Source organism: Dreissena polymorpha, chromosome 9 (genome assembly GCF_020536995.1).
Source record: "Dreissena polymorpha isolate Duluth1 chromosome 9, UMN_Dpol_1.0, whole genome shotgun sequence".
NCBI lineage: Eukaryota > Metazoa > Mollusca > Bivalvia > Myida > Dreissenidae > Dreissena > Dreissena polymorpha.
This window is the reverse complement of record NC_068363.1, coordinates 13,965,370-13,983,555: the sequence shown is the minus strand read 5'-3', so window position 1 is coordinate 13,983,555 and position 18,186 is coordinate 13,965,370. Positions and strand designations below refer to the sequence as shown.

Sequence of the window (18,186 nt, the reverse complement as noted above, 5' to 3'; positions counted from 1 at the left end):
CTTGTTCATATTTAGATTCATTTGATTACAAAAGCAGAAAAGCATCGCTGTGTCAAAAGGAAAAAAATCCGATATCTGGATTTAAAATCAAAGGTCCGCATTCATCACAAATGGCCCTTTTTCTAATTTAAAGACCATTTTATTAAGAGACCACTTTTGGTTACTCCCTTTAGTGGTCTCTAGATACAAGATTGACTGTACTATAAAATTAACAAAATGTTTGCATTGAGAAGCCATAATATTAATATTTTGACAATTTTATTCGTATAGTTAGTATGTCAAATAACTTAGCTTTGCCTTATATAATGATTTGCAACCTCACATGACAAACCTGATCTTTATCTGTTACCCATGAGTATAATAGTCTGTACTGTTTTATGTCTATTTTTATGCCCCCCTTTGAAGAAGGCATCATTTTGCAGTTGCTTTTCCAACTTTCTGTGGTTTGTTAGTCTGTGAGAATGTTCCAGTCTTTATGATATGAATGAATATAATGAAATAACTTGCCATGAAATTCAACCATCATAAGACTGCTTGGCGTGAAACACCTGTCTCCCTACCTCAAAGGTCAAGGTCCCAATTAAATGGAAAATGTCAAATTTGACTTCAGAGTTTTCCTGTTTATGCAATACATTGGCCATTTATAAATGGATTTTGAAATAACTAGTCACAAATCTCAACCATCATAATACAGTGTCGTGTGTAAAACCATTCTCTATATCTCAAAGGTCAAAGAGGAACACCGATCAAAACTCTTTTATTAGAAGTTTTTGAGTCGTTGCCATGTATTTATTTCTGTGTAGGACATAATTACATAGTGTAATTTATGAGTGCGAAACATAATGTGATGAAAGATTTTAGATGAAACATCATACATGTAAAGAGAAGAGGGTTAAAGTAAATATGTATATATGTAGGCTTTGTTTTAGTTTCATGTGCAAAGCATGACTATTAGTATAAAAGTTTATGTTTGTAAATGATGAATTAATATAAATTAGGGATGGGACCGAATATTCGAATATTCGAAAATCGGCCGAATATTCGAAACAAAATTCATTTTCGAATATTCTATTTGTATGCAAAGATACTTCCAAAAAAGTGATAAGTACATGTACAAAGTCGCAGTTTTGGTTTCCATTATATTATATATGCTTTGATAACAGCTTCCATCAATGAACGATGATAATTGGCAGAAGGTATGGTATAAGGACCATGCAGTCTTCGTTTTACTATCAATTCATAGTTATGCAATATGTACAAACTTTTTTCTGGAGATCAGTCGAAAATGAAAGTAAATTTATGTAAAACACTTCGTTGTAACCTAACCATTGAAATTTGTTAACTTACCATATATTACGAATAATGTCATAAAATAAAGTTAACCTATACAAAATCATTGTTCCATAAAGCAATAGCCAAAATGTGAACGCTAGATGTGGTCTGGTAACATAGACTTAACAATATACTTTGTTACCAGACCACATCTAGCGTTGAAATTATGGCTATTATATACGGAACACTGATTTTGTATGGGTAAAGTTTATTTTACAAAATAATTAACGAAATATGTGTTGATTTTGAGTGTTAATGGGGCTTTAAAAGGATCTGTCTGGTTATAATGTTTACGCATTGAATCGCAAAACTCATTAATTTATCGGGATGATATAACTATTGTGGTTGGTCTACATAAGCGACACGGTAATTCACATGGACCGAAGTAGGGTGCAACAAAGCAATACAATGAAACAGATATTTTAAAAAATATTTTGTCACAAGATTTATTATCCAATCCTGTGTGAATACAGTTTCATGCTTTTGTACATAATTTCACGAAATTTATGATCGAATCCCGGCTGTATAAAGTTTGAAGCAATAAAAGTGTGCGTTTTGCAACACTGCGTTTTGCAAGAAAGATTCTTTATTTGAAATATGACATGAGTAAAATAGACATAAAATAATGCTTTGGAACGAAATCACTTGCATTGAGTATCAAATTAATTGAAGTTTGTATTTAGATAGCTTATATGTTTTTAATGTTTATGCCATTAATCATTAAATATTGGGGACTTAAAATGATAACTTTATTCGTGTCAAGTTACCGAATTAATATACGTAACATCACTATAATTATGTTTCAATTAAGCTTCATTTAATTTAATTCTTACTTAGTTGATAAGTCTACTTATTGCTTTGTTCACTTAGCTTACTGTACCTTATGCATATCGAAGAGTACAGAAAACAGAATATTGTTTAAGCTTTGAAAATGCTGATTTTTTCTCGCGATTGGTTAACCTTTAATCTTAAATGCAGTCTAACAGAGCTGTCTACGCCTAACATACCGGTATTGTTGCACTCGAGAAGTAGAAGTTGGTTGTCAATAAAGGAATTAGCGATGGTCACTTTTAACCAGACAGAGCTTGAATAGCGAATTTTATTGTGAATTTATAGAACGTATTAACGAATATCTGGACATTTGTCTCATATCGGGACGCCGGAACAATCACCAAACTGGCGGGACTGTCCCGTCGAGATCTGGCATGTATCTTTTAATTCCCTTATCCATATATCAAATCAATGATTATCTAATCAGAAATTAGTTTCTGTAATCTAAACCAATTAAATGTTCTTAAATAGTTCTTTATTCCTGAAAAAATAGCGAAACCAAAAGCATAAATATTATCAATGGAAAGTAATCCAGATCAATTATAAGTATTGAAATAAATTAGAATTATGGTAAGGTGTTTTCCTGAAATATCCTACATCTAATGAAACTAAACCGTATTTATTTAAAAAAAGAGCATAAATATCAATGATCTTTAAAAAAAATATTGCTCTATCCTGTTTTTCAAAGCCTCACATAAGATACGATTTATAGTGTGGCAATCAGGAAAAGTAATTTGCTCCGGACGGTCATAAATTCGGACATTTTAATATAAGGTTTAAAAGTCGAATATTCGAATATTTTCTAATAATGACAAATGAATATTTGAATATCGTTTCCAGTATTCGTTCCCATCCCTAATATCAATACATTGAGATATCTATTCTTCAATAAGTAATAAACTTGTTTGTTTTCCCCAACTTTGAAGTTGAAAATCACATGTCAGGGCCAAAACCATACTTTGAGGGCATTCAGCATTAACAGTTACACCACTTAATTTTTTCTATGTTTAAATGATTTTAAAAGAATAAAAAACAGCACAAAAATTTGTGAACAAGTATTTAGTATACCGGTATACATGCTTGTGATTAAATTAACTTTTGTAATATGATTCTGTTATTGCAGCATGTCTGTACGAAGCTTTAAAGACACACCCAAGTTCTCCATCTATGAAGTTTGGACTTCTGATGACCTGCGAGCCAGGTAATAAATAGTTGGTAATTAACTGTAAGAACTGTCAGAGTTAAAATTATGAAGCCTTTGATGTTAATTATTGTACGTTGGTCATCGGTCCTTGTTAAACATGCATCTTACAATCGGTGATATGTTATTTTCCTCAGAGATCTTATAACCTGCCTTCTCAATCAGTGATCAAAATTAGAATGAACGGGCAAGCCCTGCACTGGTCACCCCTTCCCCCATAAGAAGCGAAGTTAACATGACTTTTTCAAACAGCATAAAACCAGAACAGCCTGCGAGTGACTCGCAGTCTATTGAGGTTTTATGCTGTTTGCTGCTCATCAGTATCGTAGGTCTGAGAATGAAGCCATCTTGAATATAATAAGAAAGGTCTTAGATAAAACTTTTGAGGGACTACAAATACGTATCTTAGAAGTGGTAAAGGGTTAAATTTTCACCAGGCTCGCTCAGATTCTTGTATTCATATTAGCAGGCCTGTAATTTATCTCAAATAATAAATAAAAGAACCTGTGCTTCATTGGTCAAATTTCTTATTTTAATGCCTGCTCAGTTGTAGTTTTATTAACATAATATATGTGGACACCTTGTAAACGGTTGTGTTATAATCATGTTGCTCATGGTGTATGTACAGAAAGTAGCAAAATTTGCCACATTGTAACAGTTTACTTTGTAACTCTTGTAGTCAAGATGCATTTTTTTATGTCAAAACAAACTAGTAAGGAATGAGTTTTTCCTCCGCTGCTTCAACATTCGTGTGGTTGAGTCGCGTAGAAAGTATTTTTTCAAATTGGATATAATATAGAGTCATGTTTTAACTATATTAGGTAAATGAGTGGAGAATATCGATGACTACTTATGGAACTTGGCACCTTCAGCCCACCCTCTAGCCCCTTGAGTCTTGTTACAGATGTCTTTAATTATGTGGAATATAAAGTGCATGTGTTCAGCTCATAAGTTCAATGACAAGTGAATATTTTACATGATCTTTATACTATGCGTGTATATTCAGCTGCCTGGATCTTTTAAAATAGGTCTTAGTATTTAATATAAGATGCATGAATTCAACACACTATGTCAAATACTATTGAATATTACATGAATTCAACACAACACACAATGTCAAAGAGTATTGAATATTACATGAATTCAACACAGTACATGTATTTCAAAGATTACTGAATATTACATGAATTCAACACAACACACAATGTCAAAGACTATTGAATATTACATGAATTAAACACAACAAACTATGTCAAAAACTATTGAATATTGCATGAATTCAACACACTTTGTCGAAGACTATTGAATATTTCAGGAATTCAACACACTATGTCAAAGACTATTAAATATTACATGAATTCAACACAACACACTATGTCAAAGACTATTGAATATTGCATGAATTCAACACACTACATTTATGTCAAAGAGTATTGAATATTTCAGGAATTCAACACACTATGTCAAAAACTATTGAATATTACATGAATTCAACACACTATATGATTGAATATTACATGAATTCAACACACTATGTCAAAGGCTATTGAATATTACATGAATTCAACACACTTTGTCAAAGACTATTGAATATTACATGAATCAACACGCTATGTCAAAGGCTATTGAATATTACGTGAATTCAACATACTTTGTCAAAGACTATTGAATATTTACAATGTAACTTTATTTTTGACTGTTCAGGCATCTTCAGGCACAGGGACCGAAAGAGTTCACAGACTGTGTGGCCGGAATGACTGAGAAGAGGACAGAGTCAGTGGTTCACATACCTTCCACGTGGTGGAGGAGAGACTGAGATACAATACCATCAATATAGATGTACTATCTATCCTGTTACTACAGCTTAGTAGAGCAATTAACGCCTACATCAGAATTGTAAACCTAACTTTTACCTATCAATATTGTTTTTATGTTTAGTTCAATCCTATTATAGAATACTATTTATGTGCAATATGATGTTGTACACAATGATTGACCAGAAAATGTGCTAAAACTGAGAAAGATAACTTATGATATGCCATATTTTACAAATGTATTCAAGTTTAAAGCATAAAAAGGCCACCCTCTCATTAGCTATGCAATTAATGAACTTTATGAGTACTTTCTCTTCATTACTATGTACAACCCCCCCCCCCCCCAATTTCAATGGCTATGCAATTAATGAACTTTATGAGTACTTTTTTATCCCTGCTGAAAAAATTTTTGGAGGGGATATAGTAATTGGTCCTGTCCGTCTGTCCATCCATCTGTCCGTCCAGCTGAAACTTTGTACTGAGCATAACTCCAAATTTATTCAATGGATTTACTTTAAACTTAGAATATAAACATATGGCAACTAGGAGAAGTGCAGTGACCAAGAACCATAACTCTATCTACCTTAGTTTTTGAATTATCTCCCCTTTTATATAACTTTAAAGTAAATTTTTGTCCGGAGCATAACTCTAAATATACTAAAGGGATTTACTTGAAACTTAAAATATAAACAGATGGCAACTAGGAGAAGTGCAGTGACCAAGAACCAAAACCTTGAATTATCTCCCCTTTTATATAGTTTTAAACTAAATTTTTGTCCGGAGCATAACTCTAAATCTACTGAAGGGATTTACTTGAAACTTGAAATATAAACAGATGGCAACTAGGAGAAGTGCAGCGACCAAGAACCACAACTCTATCTACCTTAGTTTTTAAATTATCTCCCCTTTTATATAATTTTAAAGTTAATTTTTGTCCGGAGCTTAACTCTAAATCTACTGAAGGGATTTACTTGAAACTTGAAATATAAACTGATGGCGAGTAGGAAAAGTGCAAAAAATCTACCTGAGTTTTTGAATTATCTCCCCTCTCTACTAAAGGGATTTACTTGAAACTTGAAATATTAACATATGGCGACTATAAGAAGTGCAGTGACCAAGTACCACAACTCTATCTACCTTAGCTTTTGAATTATCTCCCCTTTTATATAATTTTAAAGTAAATTTTTGTCCGGAGCACAACTCTAAATCTACTAAAGGGATTTACTTGAAACTTGAAACTTAAACAGATGGCAAGTAGGAGAAGTGCAGTGACTAAGAACCATAGCTCTATCTATCTTAGTGTTTGAATTATATCCCGTTATTTAATTTCAAAGTAAATTTTTGTCAGGAGCATAATGAATTATCCCCCTTAATTTGTTTTTACAAATATTATTCTACTCTCTAAAACAAATGTTGTCATACAAGCAAACACATTTTTGCGGGAATTTGGCACTACTGTGACAAGCTCTTGTCTTCAATACTATGTACAGATCCCCCCTCCAAATGGCTATGCAATAAATGAACTTTATAAGTAAATGTCAAATTAGCTACAAATGGACAAGAACAAATTGAAGCAGACTTAAAAGATTATTCATTTGCTGGCAAAGAAGGATACATTAAAAAAATAATTCTATATGGACACTTTCAAATCAGATAAAAATATATTGCGATAATTTTTAGACTTGCATATACTTTTATTTCAGGAAATAATCTATTAGTGTCAGGGTATGTCACTTATCATTTTAAGTCTAGAAAAAAATAGAACGCTATATAAAGTTAGAAGATAGTAAATTTCAAAACACAACTTATTTGTTTGTGGTGTCTGTATATGCTTTTCTTATGTTATAATTTTGTTAACTGATATATTTTCTTGTATTCTAAGAAAATTACTTACCGGTATTCAAAACTACCAATCACGGCAATTCATAGCAGAATGTTTACTTGTATAAAATATGCTTTTACATCATATGAGCTTTTGCCTTTGTACAGCATACTATTGTAAGCTTACATGTATGCTATTTTGTATTTTTGTTAGAGCTCTTTATAATGTAATGCCAGTCAACTTTCATATTCTTTATATTGTCTCTATTTTGTTCTTTTACAACTTTTACTTTATTGTTGTAGTTGTTGTTTATCAAACCTTAAATGTGCTAAAATTTTGTGATATATTTTCATTAGCTTGGTGGTTGTGATAGATTTTTATTAGCTTGGTGGTTGTGATAGATTTTTATTAGCTTGGTGTTTTGTAAAGTGAGATTTATTTCAAATTTGATTGCTTTGTTGGCTTGTTCAACGGAAAGTCACAGATGATTATTGATTTGAGACAAAGGATTATAGTCAGTCTAGGCCAAATTCACAAAACTGATTTCAAAGCTTTCCCAGACTTACACTTACTTACAATAACGTATATATTTAATGTAAAAAGGCATCTAAATTAAGGTTCAGTATGTTTTGTAACTACAGATTTACTTTAATAATTTGAATTTTTGCTCATTTATTGGTTCCATTATGAAATAAGCCGGAATGAAATAGTAGCCTCAAGCTCTGTTTATCCTTTAAAGGTGTAGAAGAGACGAATTAAATTAAGGTTCTCTCTGAAACCAGCTGGTCTGGAATTTTATTTGGTTTGTTAAGACAGATTCTCTGCAATGATCATTGCATATATTTTTTGTTTTGGATGTGTATGTATGCATAATTATTACTTTATTTTAAATGTATTATTTTGATAAGTCACATCTTTACTAATTTTAATATATCCATTATTAGTGTTTAACTGAGTAATGCAACCGCATCATGTAAATAATAGTCATGTATTTGTTAAAAAAAGGATTTTTAAATATGAATTTCTAAGTAACAATTTTTGTAAAGCTTTGTAATATTCCAATTTACAAACATTAAACTCATTTAACAGGTTAAGCACAATACTATTCATTGTGTGCTTTTACTTCAAATTAGGGTTAGGGCAGTATTTTAAAAGGCGCTATGAACAATCCTAACGTAGGATGCATATAAGAAAAAAATTTAGGTAAAATTTGCTTTGCAAAATTCCATTAGAAACAGTACACACAGAATATAATTTTTTGACCAACGTTGATTGGAATTTTACATCTGCATATCATGGCATATAGCATTTGAACTGTCTGTCCATCCGTCAGTCTGTCCGAAAACTTTAACATTGGCCATTATTTTTGCAATTTTGAAGATAGCAACTTGATATTTGGCATGCATGTGTATCTCATGGAGCTGCACATTTTGAGTGGTAAAAGGTCAAGGTCATCATTCAAGGTCAAAAGTCAAAATATGTAATCCAAGGGAAGTAATAAGCTTTAAAAGGGAGATAATTTATAAACCTGCCAAATGATATATTGAAATTTTATTTCAAAGCGGCGCAATAGGGGGCATTGTGTTTCTGACAAACACATCTCTTGTTTTTATTATATTCAAGTATACGGAAATTTGTTTTTTGTGTTCCATTGAACAATAGTGATATCAGTGACTTTATACCGTTATAAATGTTTCTTTATGTTTCATTTAGACAAACCTCTTGTTAAGAATGTTACTTCATGTCTTGTAGATTATATAAATAAAGATATATATAAAACCATTGATTGCTGATTGTTGCGTGTACTCTTGTGTGTCTTGCCTAATAACACAACTTTGAAAATGAAGCAAATATAAACTATTGTCTGCAAGGTACGAGAAACAAAATCAGTTGTCTCATAGCTTTGTGCATACTCATGATGCTGTTTACTTTTTAATTCACATGGATGACATCAGCTGAGCTTTGTCAAAGGCATGTGTGCCCAAGCCTATGTCAGCATCAAGGAGTGATGACATGTCACTATGGTTATGTTTACATTAATATGGCCAGGCAAATTGCCGTGCAAACTCACTGTCAGTTTGTGTCCTCCGTATTGCTTTAAAGTTTCTGAAGATTTAGTTCCAACAAAACAATCAGAGCTGACTATTAGTGAACATGCAAGTAAGACTCGAGAGCGTTGCAAATAAGCCGTAGGCTTTCTATGCAATCGAGCTAAAATAAATAGGTTTAAACTAAAGATGTTAAAATTATGACAATTAGATTATCTCATTCTTTCAGACAGACCCATACCACTGCAAATTATTATAAATTTTCTTTTTTCCCCAAGTGCTATTGTGATGTGGAACAACCTCCCTGCCACTACAGTATTACATCCTGATCTTGAAGGGTTTAAGCGGTCCCTGCTTTCCCCTTCTGCCCCTTGCACTCCGAGAGACATGTTTTTATCAGCTTTAACTTTAAATCACTTCACCATGCATGATAAATCGAACATACTTTTATCTTTCTCACTTATTCACCTTTAACACTTTTATCTTGCACTGACTGCGCACCTGTCAATAATACCCGCAAGGAGAGTTATACAGTATAGATAGATAGATAGATAGATAGATAGATAGATTAGATAGATAGATAGATAGATAGATAGATAGATAGATAGATAGATAGATAGATAGATAGATAGATAGATAGATAGATAGATAGATAGATAGATAGATAGATAGATAGATAGATAGATAGATAGATAGATAGATAGATAGATAGATAGATAGATAGATAGATAGATAGATAGATAGATAGATAGATAGATAGATAGATTTGTATTTTTAAATTATTGACTAAATCATGATATATCATTATTTTTATTTTTTGTTGATATACAAAGATAATGCAAATTCAAACATTGAAGGCAAATGCACAGTCACATGCAGATTAGGATTATATGCTTCTACTTTCGATCTGAAGCTATCCTCACCAAATATGGTATTGTTAGTAAATAAAAGTTGCTTCCGGGTTCACAGTCTATTAATAAAGCAAATCTCTACGTCATTCAATGGCGTCGTAGTGAAACTTTTTACACAAAACTGTCAAAACTCTGAACGGTGTTGTAATTATTACTAAACATGAAATTCATTTGAAATTAGATTAAGGAATTGGTCTTAAAAAATATCGAATAACAGGATTAAAATGGCGTCGATGAATAATGTCCCCAAGGAAATACTTGGTGAGTTTTTTTACAGGTGGTTCAGGAAATAGTGGGTGGGGGAATTCGCGAATCAAAAGTAAAATATGCAATTAGTTGACAATATAGGCTTGTAAAACTGATAGTTTAAATGTTTAAAAATTGAGTTTTGAAGTCGTATATGCATGACATTTCGGACAAATTATTGTTCAGTCGTTCATATGAATCGAAAATGTTCATGCTGTTGAACATGAAGGCTACACACTACTGATTTGTTATTTATATTTATTTACATTCTAGGTCAAACGCATATAACAATATCACAATACATACAAGCATAAAAACATCGTTACACCAATGTTATTCTGACAGCTGTAATTATCAAATAATATATAAATATTTAAATAAATTCAAATATATATATAACAGTTATAAAAATCAGTTATCAATTGAAATGTTATATTTGACCTATGGATAACCCATTAAGCTAAAAGCTTATTTCCAATGGGGTCCATTAAAAGTACAAGAAAAAAAGATCAAGTTGTTATCAGGGATTGAAATTAGTTGTTGCCCATTAGCCCGCGGCAAGTAGATATTTGCCCGGGCAACTCAATTTCAAATGTTGGAAGTCCGGCCGGGCAACTAGCTTTTTTTAAAGCTTAAAACAATTTAAAAGTGCAATTAGACATTTAATAAAATTTGGCAACTGTGGATGAATAATCAGTTTTATAATTCATTTCAGACTTTAAAAAAAACGTAATAAATAGAAAGTGTGTCATGCTAGCAACGTTGTCGTTATATTATCCATTATTTTCTTTAAATAAATAACCTACACTGACACTACATAAAAATGGTACCGGACTCGTAACTCTATAACTGGGCAACTGAAATACTAAAAATGGTTACCCTTGCGGGCAACCAATCGTGAAAAGTTACTTTCCATCCCTGTAAGTTATATGATCTAACTTACACACATATACTTTGGTATTGAGAGAAGACATGTGAATAATCTTACAAAAAATAAAAAACATAAACAAACATGAGGCTTAACTAAATACATATAATTGCAAATATGGATACATTTCAATTCAAGTAGTATATGTCATAGATTCCAATTGTTTGTATATTACAGTCATATTCTTATATTAATAATATATATGTTCTCACTTATCTCAGTTAGTTTGTTTTGTAGATGTTTTTTAACCATTCTTTTACATTTGTCAAAATTGTCCACGTTTTTGATGTCCTCTGGAAGGGAATACCAGTCTGTAGATCCAGAGTATTTGAATTTTTTTTTAATAAGCATTTGTCCCAGTTGGTATTATGAAATTACTTTTTCCAGATCTTGATGATTTTTCAAAGTTCTTGCTGAGATATGAAGGACATTTTCCATAATAAATTTTATGCATATAATTTAATTTGAGTTGTTTCACTCTGTATTCCACATTTAACATTTTCAATTGTACAAAATCATCATTGGTAATGGAGGTTCTTGGTTCGTAATATTTATCATAACATTAAGTTTTCAGATAGAAATTCATGAGAGAAGCTGAATGATGGCAGTGATATTTATGATCAATTGAAACAGCATGCTTTAAGTGAAAAAATTGTATGAAACAATGCAATGTTTTGTATAATGAAAACCTATTTATTATGCCCCCCTTCGAAGAAGAGGGGGTATATTGCTTTGCACCTGTCTGTCTGTCTGTCGGTCAGTCCATCCACCAGGTGGTTTCCGGATGATAACTCAAGAACGCTTGGGGCTAGGATCATGAAACTTCATAGGTAGATTGATCATGACTCGCAGATGATCCCTATTTATTTTGAGGTCACTAGGTCAAAGGTCAAGGTCACAGTGACCCGAAATAGTAAAATGGTGTCCGGATGATAAATCAAGAACGCATATGCCTAGGATCATGAAACTTCATAGGTAGAATGATCATGACTCGCAGATGACCCCTATTGATTTTGAGGTCACTAGGTCAAAGGTCAAGGTCACGGTGACCCGAAATAGTAAAATGGTTTCCGGATGATAACTCAAGAACGCATTCGCCTAAGATCATGAAACTTCATGGTTAGATAGATCATGACTCGCAGATGACCCCTATTGATTTTGAGGTCACTAGGTCAAAGGTCATGGTCACGGTGACCCGAAATAGTAAAATGGTTTTCGGATGATAACACAAGAACGCATACGCCTAGGATAATGAAACTTCATAGACAGATTGATCATGACTGGCAGATGACCCCTATTGATTTTCAGGTCACTAGGTCAAAGGTCAAGGTATATATATATAGCATGTAAACTACAAAAAACAAATTCAAATTTCCCGCCTAAAATGGCGCTATCGCACCGACCAATAAAACACGTGCCCTCAGGTCACGTGACTTTTTGAACCAATCAAAAAGTAGTACCAAAGTCTAGTACCAAGGTACGTAACAGGTAATACTATACTGTTACGTACATTCACTGTAAGGATACACTCCACTTTAGAGCAGACACTGAGTGGGAAAGGTGTGAAAATGAGAACAATTGTTACCTAGCAACCACAAAAAGGTGTGAAAATGAGAACAATAGAATTAATTAACTGTAAATTATAACAGTAAAGGGAAGTAACTCAGTGCTTTTTTAAACAATGCAAAAAAGACATAGCAAAAAAAACATCAACATCATCAGCAGTAACAACAACAACAACAACAACAGCGTGTTGACCAGAAGTTCAGTAATTGTAAACACTGAATTCTCAACAAAGATTATACTTAGCGCGAACACTCACCGACCTGAGGTCGGTGGTGTTCGAACTTGGTGTGGCCTCTCACCCGACCTGTGGTCGGATGACGGCCAGTGCGGGGACACAGGGGGGCGGTGGCGGGGGGTAGCCAAAACAACCCAGGGCTAACCAGCAGAGACGCAGGAGCTCCCGGGAGCCCCTTGCTGGTTAGGGTTAGGGTTAGCGGGAAGACGCTGTCCTGGCAGACGGCGCTGCCCTAGCTAACCCGTAACCCTAACCAGGATTTGAATAAGAAAAGAGTAGAAAGAAAAGAAAGAAAGAGAAAGAAAGATAGAGAGAAAGAGAGTAGAACGAGAAAGACAGAAGAAGAAAGATTTAGAGGACAGGCCTCCGCTCGTCACTCGCTACCGGCCAATCAGCTGCGCCGTGTGTTGAGTGTGGAGAAAGAGAAGGGGATCCCCCCAGACCACACAGGGTCCCCCGATCTGATTTACCACAGTTCTCTCCCTTACTTTAACAAGAAGAGGCCCTCCCGTCGATCATCACAACACACGAGTTATCAAACATAAACAATAATTACGAAACAAATTAACAATAAAAACTTAACAAATTAATTAACAATAATTAAATTAAAAAAAAAAAAAAAAAAGTATATACTTACCTAACAACTGGGAGCTATAGGCTACCTGGGGCAGGATTCGAACCTACAACCTTTGGAACAACAGTCCAATGCTCTCAGGTCAAGGTCACGGTCACCCAAAACAGTAAAATGATTTTCCGATGATAACTCAAGAACGCATACTCCTAGGATCATGAAACTTCATGGGTAGATTGATAATGACTCGCAGATGACCCCTATTGATTTTGAGGTCAAAGGTCAAGGTCACGGTGACCCAAAATAGTTAAATGGTTTCCGAATTATAACTCAAAAACGCTTACGCCTAGGATCATGAAACTTCATAGGTACATTGATCATTACTCGCAGATGACCCATATTGATTTTCAGGTCAAAGGTCAAGGTCACGTTGACCCGAAACAGTAAAATTGCTTCCGGATGATAACTCAAGAACGCTTTTGCCTAGGATCATGACACTTCATAGGTACATTGATCATGACTCGCAGATGACCCCTATTGATTTTCAGGTTTCTAGGTCAAAGGTCACGGTCACAGTGACAAAAAACGTATTCACACACTGGCTGCCACTACAACGGACAGCCCATATAGGGGGCATGCATGTTTTACAAACAGCGCTTGTTTTAGATTGTTTGCATCAAATTCATAATAATGCATTTCTGCAAAATAGGTCTTCCTGCTAAATTAGCTAATGCAATAATCAGACAATTTCAACAATTTAAAATAAGTTTGTATGTTAGTTTGTAATGAACAAATTTACATGATATATCAGTCTGAATCCAAATTGTATAATTGTGTTAATTGAAAAAAACACTAATTTCCATCCATTTGTTATAAATGAAATACACATTCACTGATTCAGTACAGATTTGCAGGGTTGTAAATTACATTGAAGAACACAATTGCCTTGCTTTGAGCTCTCAGTACTTCTTGTGAAAGGGACATAGGAGTTTTTGCCAGAAAATCTATTGGTCCAACCCAAATTTTAGATGTGATAAGATTTGAATGATGGTCTTCAGCTTATGTACACCGATATACCTGATATACAACATGCACACCATGACACCAATATCCCTGATATACAACATGCACACCATGACACGTTTGATCGTTATACTTTAAATGAGTTTTCTAATAAATGTTCTATGTTTGTAGTGATGAGTCTGAATCCCACTGGAATTGTGTGTAGGAAAGTTCAGAATAATATATATAATCGCTTTTACTTTATGTTCACTTTTTCAGAGAGTATGCGAGAATGTCTTGACAGGAGACTTAAGTTGTCCATTAAACGCCTGGTTAACTATGAAACAAAGAAAGAAAAACTTGAGAACAGGGTGCTAGTAAGTATTAGTTTGGCATGTTTGTCAGTCAAAATGATTACACATTATAGTCTATTTTACTGGTCAGCACTGTACAGGTATATGTATAACAATATAGTATGTATTATTCAAAAAGACATTCTTAATTATGCCCCCCTTCGAAGAAGATAGGGTATATTGTTTTGTACATGTCGGTTGGTCTGTCAGTCTGTTGGTCCGTCGGTCCGTCCACCAGATGGTTTCCGGATGATAACTCAAGAACGCTTAGGCCTAGGATCATGAAACTTCATAGGTACATTGATCATAACTGGCAGATGACCCCTATTGATTTTCAGGTCACTAGGTCAAAGGTCACAGTGATTCAAAATAGTAAAATGGTTTCCGGATGATTACTCAAGAATGCTTAGGCCTAGAATCATGAAACTTCATAGGTACATTGATCATAACTGGCAGATGACCCCTATTGATTTTCAGGTTACTAGGTCAAAGGTCAAGGTCAAAGTGACTCGAAACAGTAAAATGGTTTCCGGATGATAACTCAAGGATGCTTACGCCTAGGATCATGAAACTTCATTGGTACATTGATCATGACTGGCAGATAACCCCTTTTGATTTTCAGGTCACTAGGTCAAAGGTCAAGGTCACAGTGACTCGAAATAGTAAAATTGTTTTCAGATGATAACTCAAGAATGCTTACGCCTAGGATCATAAAACTTCATAGGTACATTGCAGTGCCTTCCCCAGGAATTTGTTCAGGCGCCCCGGTGGTGGGTTCAGGAGGGGTGTCCCCTCCCGACGTTGATTTTTTTTTAATTTAACGTGTCAATTCACGTTCTGTGGTGCGTTATAACTCAAAGAAAAACAGCGTCAAAAGACGTCATTTGGTGCACTATGACTCTTCAAAAAAATCCCCCAGTCATTTAAAAAAAATTTTTTTTATTGTTTAATTGTTTTAAAACTTTTCCGCACAAATAGTAAAATCCCGACTCGAACGATTCCCCAATACATCCGTTTCAACCCGACTCTATTACTGTATACTTACTATTTTTCAAGTTTCTATTTATTACCCGATAATCCCGTTTATTCCGTTTTTATCAATCTCTTTCTGGTAAATATTTACGATAAAAGCTTTCAGTTATTTCTTTAACACAAACCTTGCCATTTTTTAAGTGACTATTTATAGATTTGATGAAATATTGCCTCTGAATATGCGTCAATCCCCTGACCTGTTGTGTGCTTGTTAAAACGCTCAATACACGTCATTTGTATGCAATAGACGCGACGTTTTACATGCTGCATAATTTTCGCGCTCTTTTTAATTGAGAAAAAGATTCGACACAAAATAAATTTGCACTGCTTATTTGAAGCAAAAATATTTAACGTTGCGGTAACATTTACATTCGGAAGTGTTTTTCGGATTAAAAACGCGTTAACATCGACTTACGGTAATGGGTTTCGGATTACAAATTTAATTATTCCCATTTGAGATTTCAACAAATATTAACCGTTGCGTTATAAATTCAACGATAATTTGTTTACACACTTTACGAGTCGAATAAATGTTTTGACGGAATTATGCATGAAATTCACGTTGTCCACGAGGATCACGGCCGGTTGCCATCATCAGTCTTCTAACTATCGATTATCGGACGAAACATTTACAAGTGTGCGTAATTAATTCAACGAAAATTTGTTAAAGCGCATTACGTGTCGAATAAATGTCAAAAAAACGAGGTGAATCAGTTCTATAAATGGACATGTTGAAATATACATGTTCTGGAATTAAATAAATTGTTATCACATAATTGTAACCGCTATAATAATTAATTGTTTACCACTTGCAATTAATTTCTCGTATTAATTATGAGTCATAGGTAACACTTGTTTACAGTAAAAAGGTGTGATGATGATGCCCGAAACCGTCTTTAATGTTGTGCACTGTACTAATTACCGGTTTTATATTACTCAAATGGTACAACTATTTGCTAATCAAGCTGCGATAAACTCTTATTTCATGCCCGACGTCAATTAAAAATAATGGTCGATAGTTAACCCCGCCCCCATAAGCATTCGCGTAACCGATTGGACGATGAACTTCACAGTTTGACGACTGGAAAGTAACCAGATACATCCTTGTCAGCATTTAAATGACCGTGTAATGTTAGAATAATCGATACGCGCGTCATGCTATTCTCTTATCAGTGGATTATCCATTACCCCATGTGGTGTTTATGGCGATTACTTGTGAAAGTAGGTACCGAGTGCTCTTTTAAAACAGGGAATATTGATACACTGATAGGGAAACCTTGATTTTTTTTGACAATCTCCACTTTCTTTTACTGAAGAATACACTGATCGGAAAATTTCAAGCGCCCCGGGGACTCTGATTTCGAAATTCAAGCGCCCCGGCAAGGGGCGCTTAAATGGCCTGGGGAAGACCCTGCATTGATCATGACTGGCAGATGACCCCTATAAGTTTTCAGGTCACCATGTCAAAGGTCAAGGTCACAGTGAATCAAAACAGTAAAATGGTTTCCTGATGATAACTCAAGAACTTTTAGGCCTAGGATCATTAAACTTCGTAGGTACATTGATAATGACTGGCAGATGACCCCTATTGATTTTTAGGTCACTAGGTCAAAGGTCAAGGTCACAGTGACAAAAAAACATATTCACACAATGGCTGCCACTAAAACTGACAGCCCATATGGGGGGCATGCATGTTTTACAAACAGCCCTTGTTATCCCCACCATAGGCCGAGGGATATTGTTTTGGCGTTGTCCGTCCGTCCGGCCGTCCGGCCGGCACTTTTGTGTCCGGAGCCATATCTTGGAAGTGCTTTGGCGGATTTTAATGAAACTTCGTTTGAGTATATATATGGATAAGAGGATGATGCAAGCCTAATGGCATTGTACACCATCTGTTAAGAACAGAGTTATGGCCCTTTGTATCTTGGAAAAATGCTTTTTTGTGTCAGGAGCCATATATTGGAAGTGCTTTGGCGGATTTCATTGAAACTTGGTATAAGTATATATATATAGATAAGAAGATGATGCACGCCAAATGGCATTGTACACCATTGGATAATAAAGGAGTTATGGCCCTTTGTATCTTGAAAAAATGCTTTTTTGAGTGTTAAATATAACACTTTTGTGTCCAGAAGCATATTGCCGGGGGATATCAAATCAACGAATTTGCTTGTTTACCTTGATTTTCTACTTTGACCAATATGTGAAGAAGTAAGGCCCTTATTGCTGTCATGCAAAGTAAAGCTCTTTAATCTTTAAAGACACTAATGACTACACTATTTATCTGAACGATA

The 18,186-nt window shown here is 34.2% G+C and overlaps 3 protein-coding genes across 20 annotated transcripts in view; 2 read left to right on the top strand and 1 right to left on the bottom strand.

The window, feature by feature from the left end:
* The window catches only part of LOC127844166 (N-terminal EF-hand calcium-binding protein 1-like), a 44,068-nt gene extending 35,284 nt beyond the window's left edge, over positions 1-8,784 (top strand). For all 14 annotated transcript variants that reach the window (XM_052374218.1, XM_052374215.1, XM_052374219.1 and 11 more), the window contains 2 exons: positions 3,287-3,364; positions 5,069-8,784. In XM_052374218.1, the coding sequence (XP_052230178.1) occupies positions 3,287-3,364; positions 5,069-5,180 (190 nt within the window). In that variant the 3' untranslated portion in view covers positions 5,181-8,784. The remainder of the gene's footprint in view (positions 1-3,286; positions 3,365-5,068) is intronic.
* The window catches only part of LOC127844170 (uncharacterized), a 295,187-nt gene that overhangs the window by 159,113 nt on the left and 117,888 nt on the right, over positions 1-18,186 (bottom strand). The window lies entirely within an intron of this gene.
* LOC127844159 (F-actin-uncapping protein LRRC16A-like) overlaps positions 10,044-18,186 on the top strand; it is a 101,570-nt gene continuing 93,427 nt past the window's right edge. The window contains exons 1-2 of the mRNA XM_052374185.1: positions 10,044-10,220; positions 14,787-14,884. Of these exons, the coding sequence (XP_052230145.1) occupies positions 10,184-10,220; positions 14,787-14,884 (135 nt within the window). The 5' untranslated portion in view covers positions 10,044-10,183. The remainder of the gene's footprint in view (positions 10,221-14,786; positions 14,885-18,186) is intronic.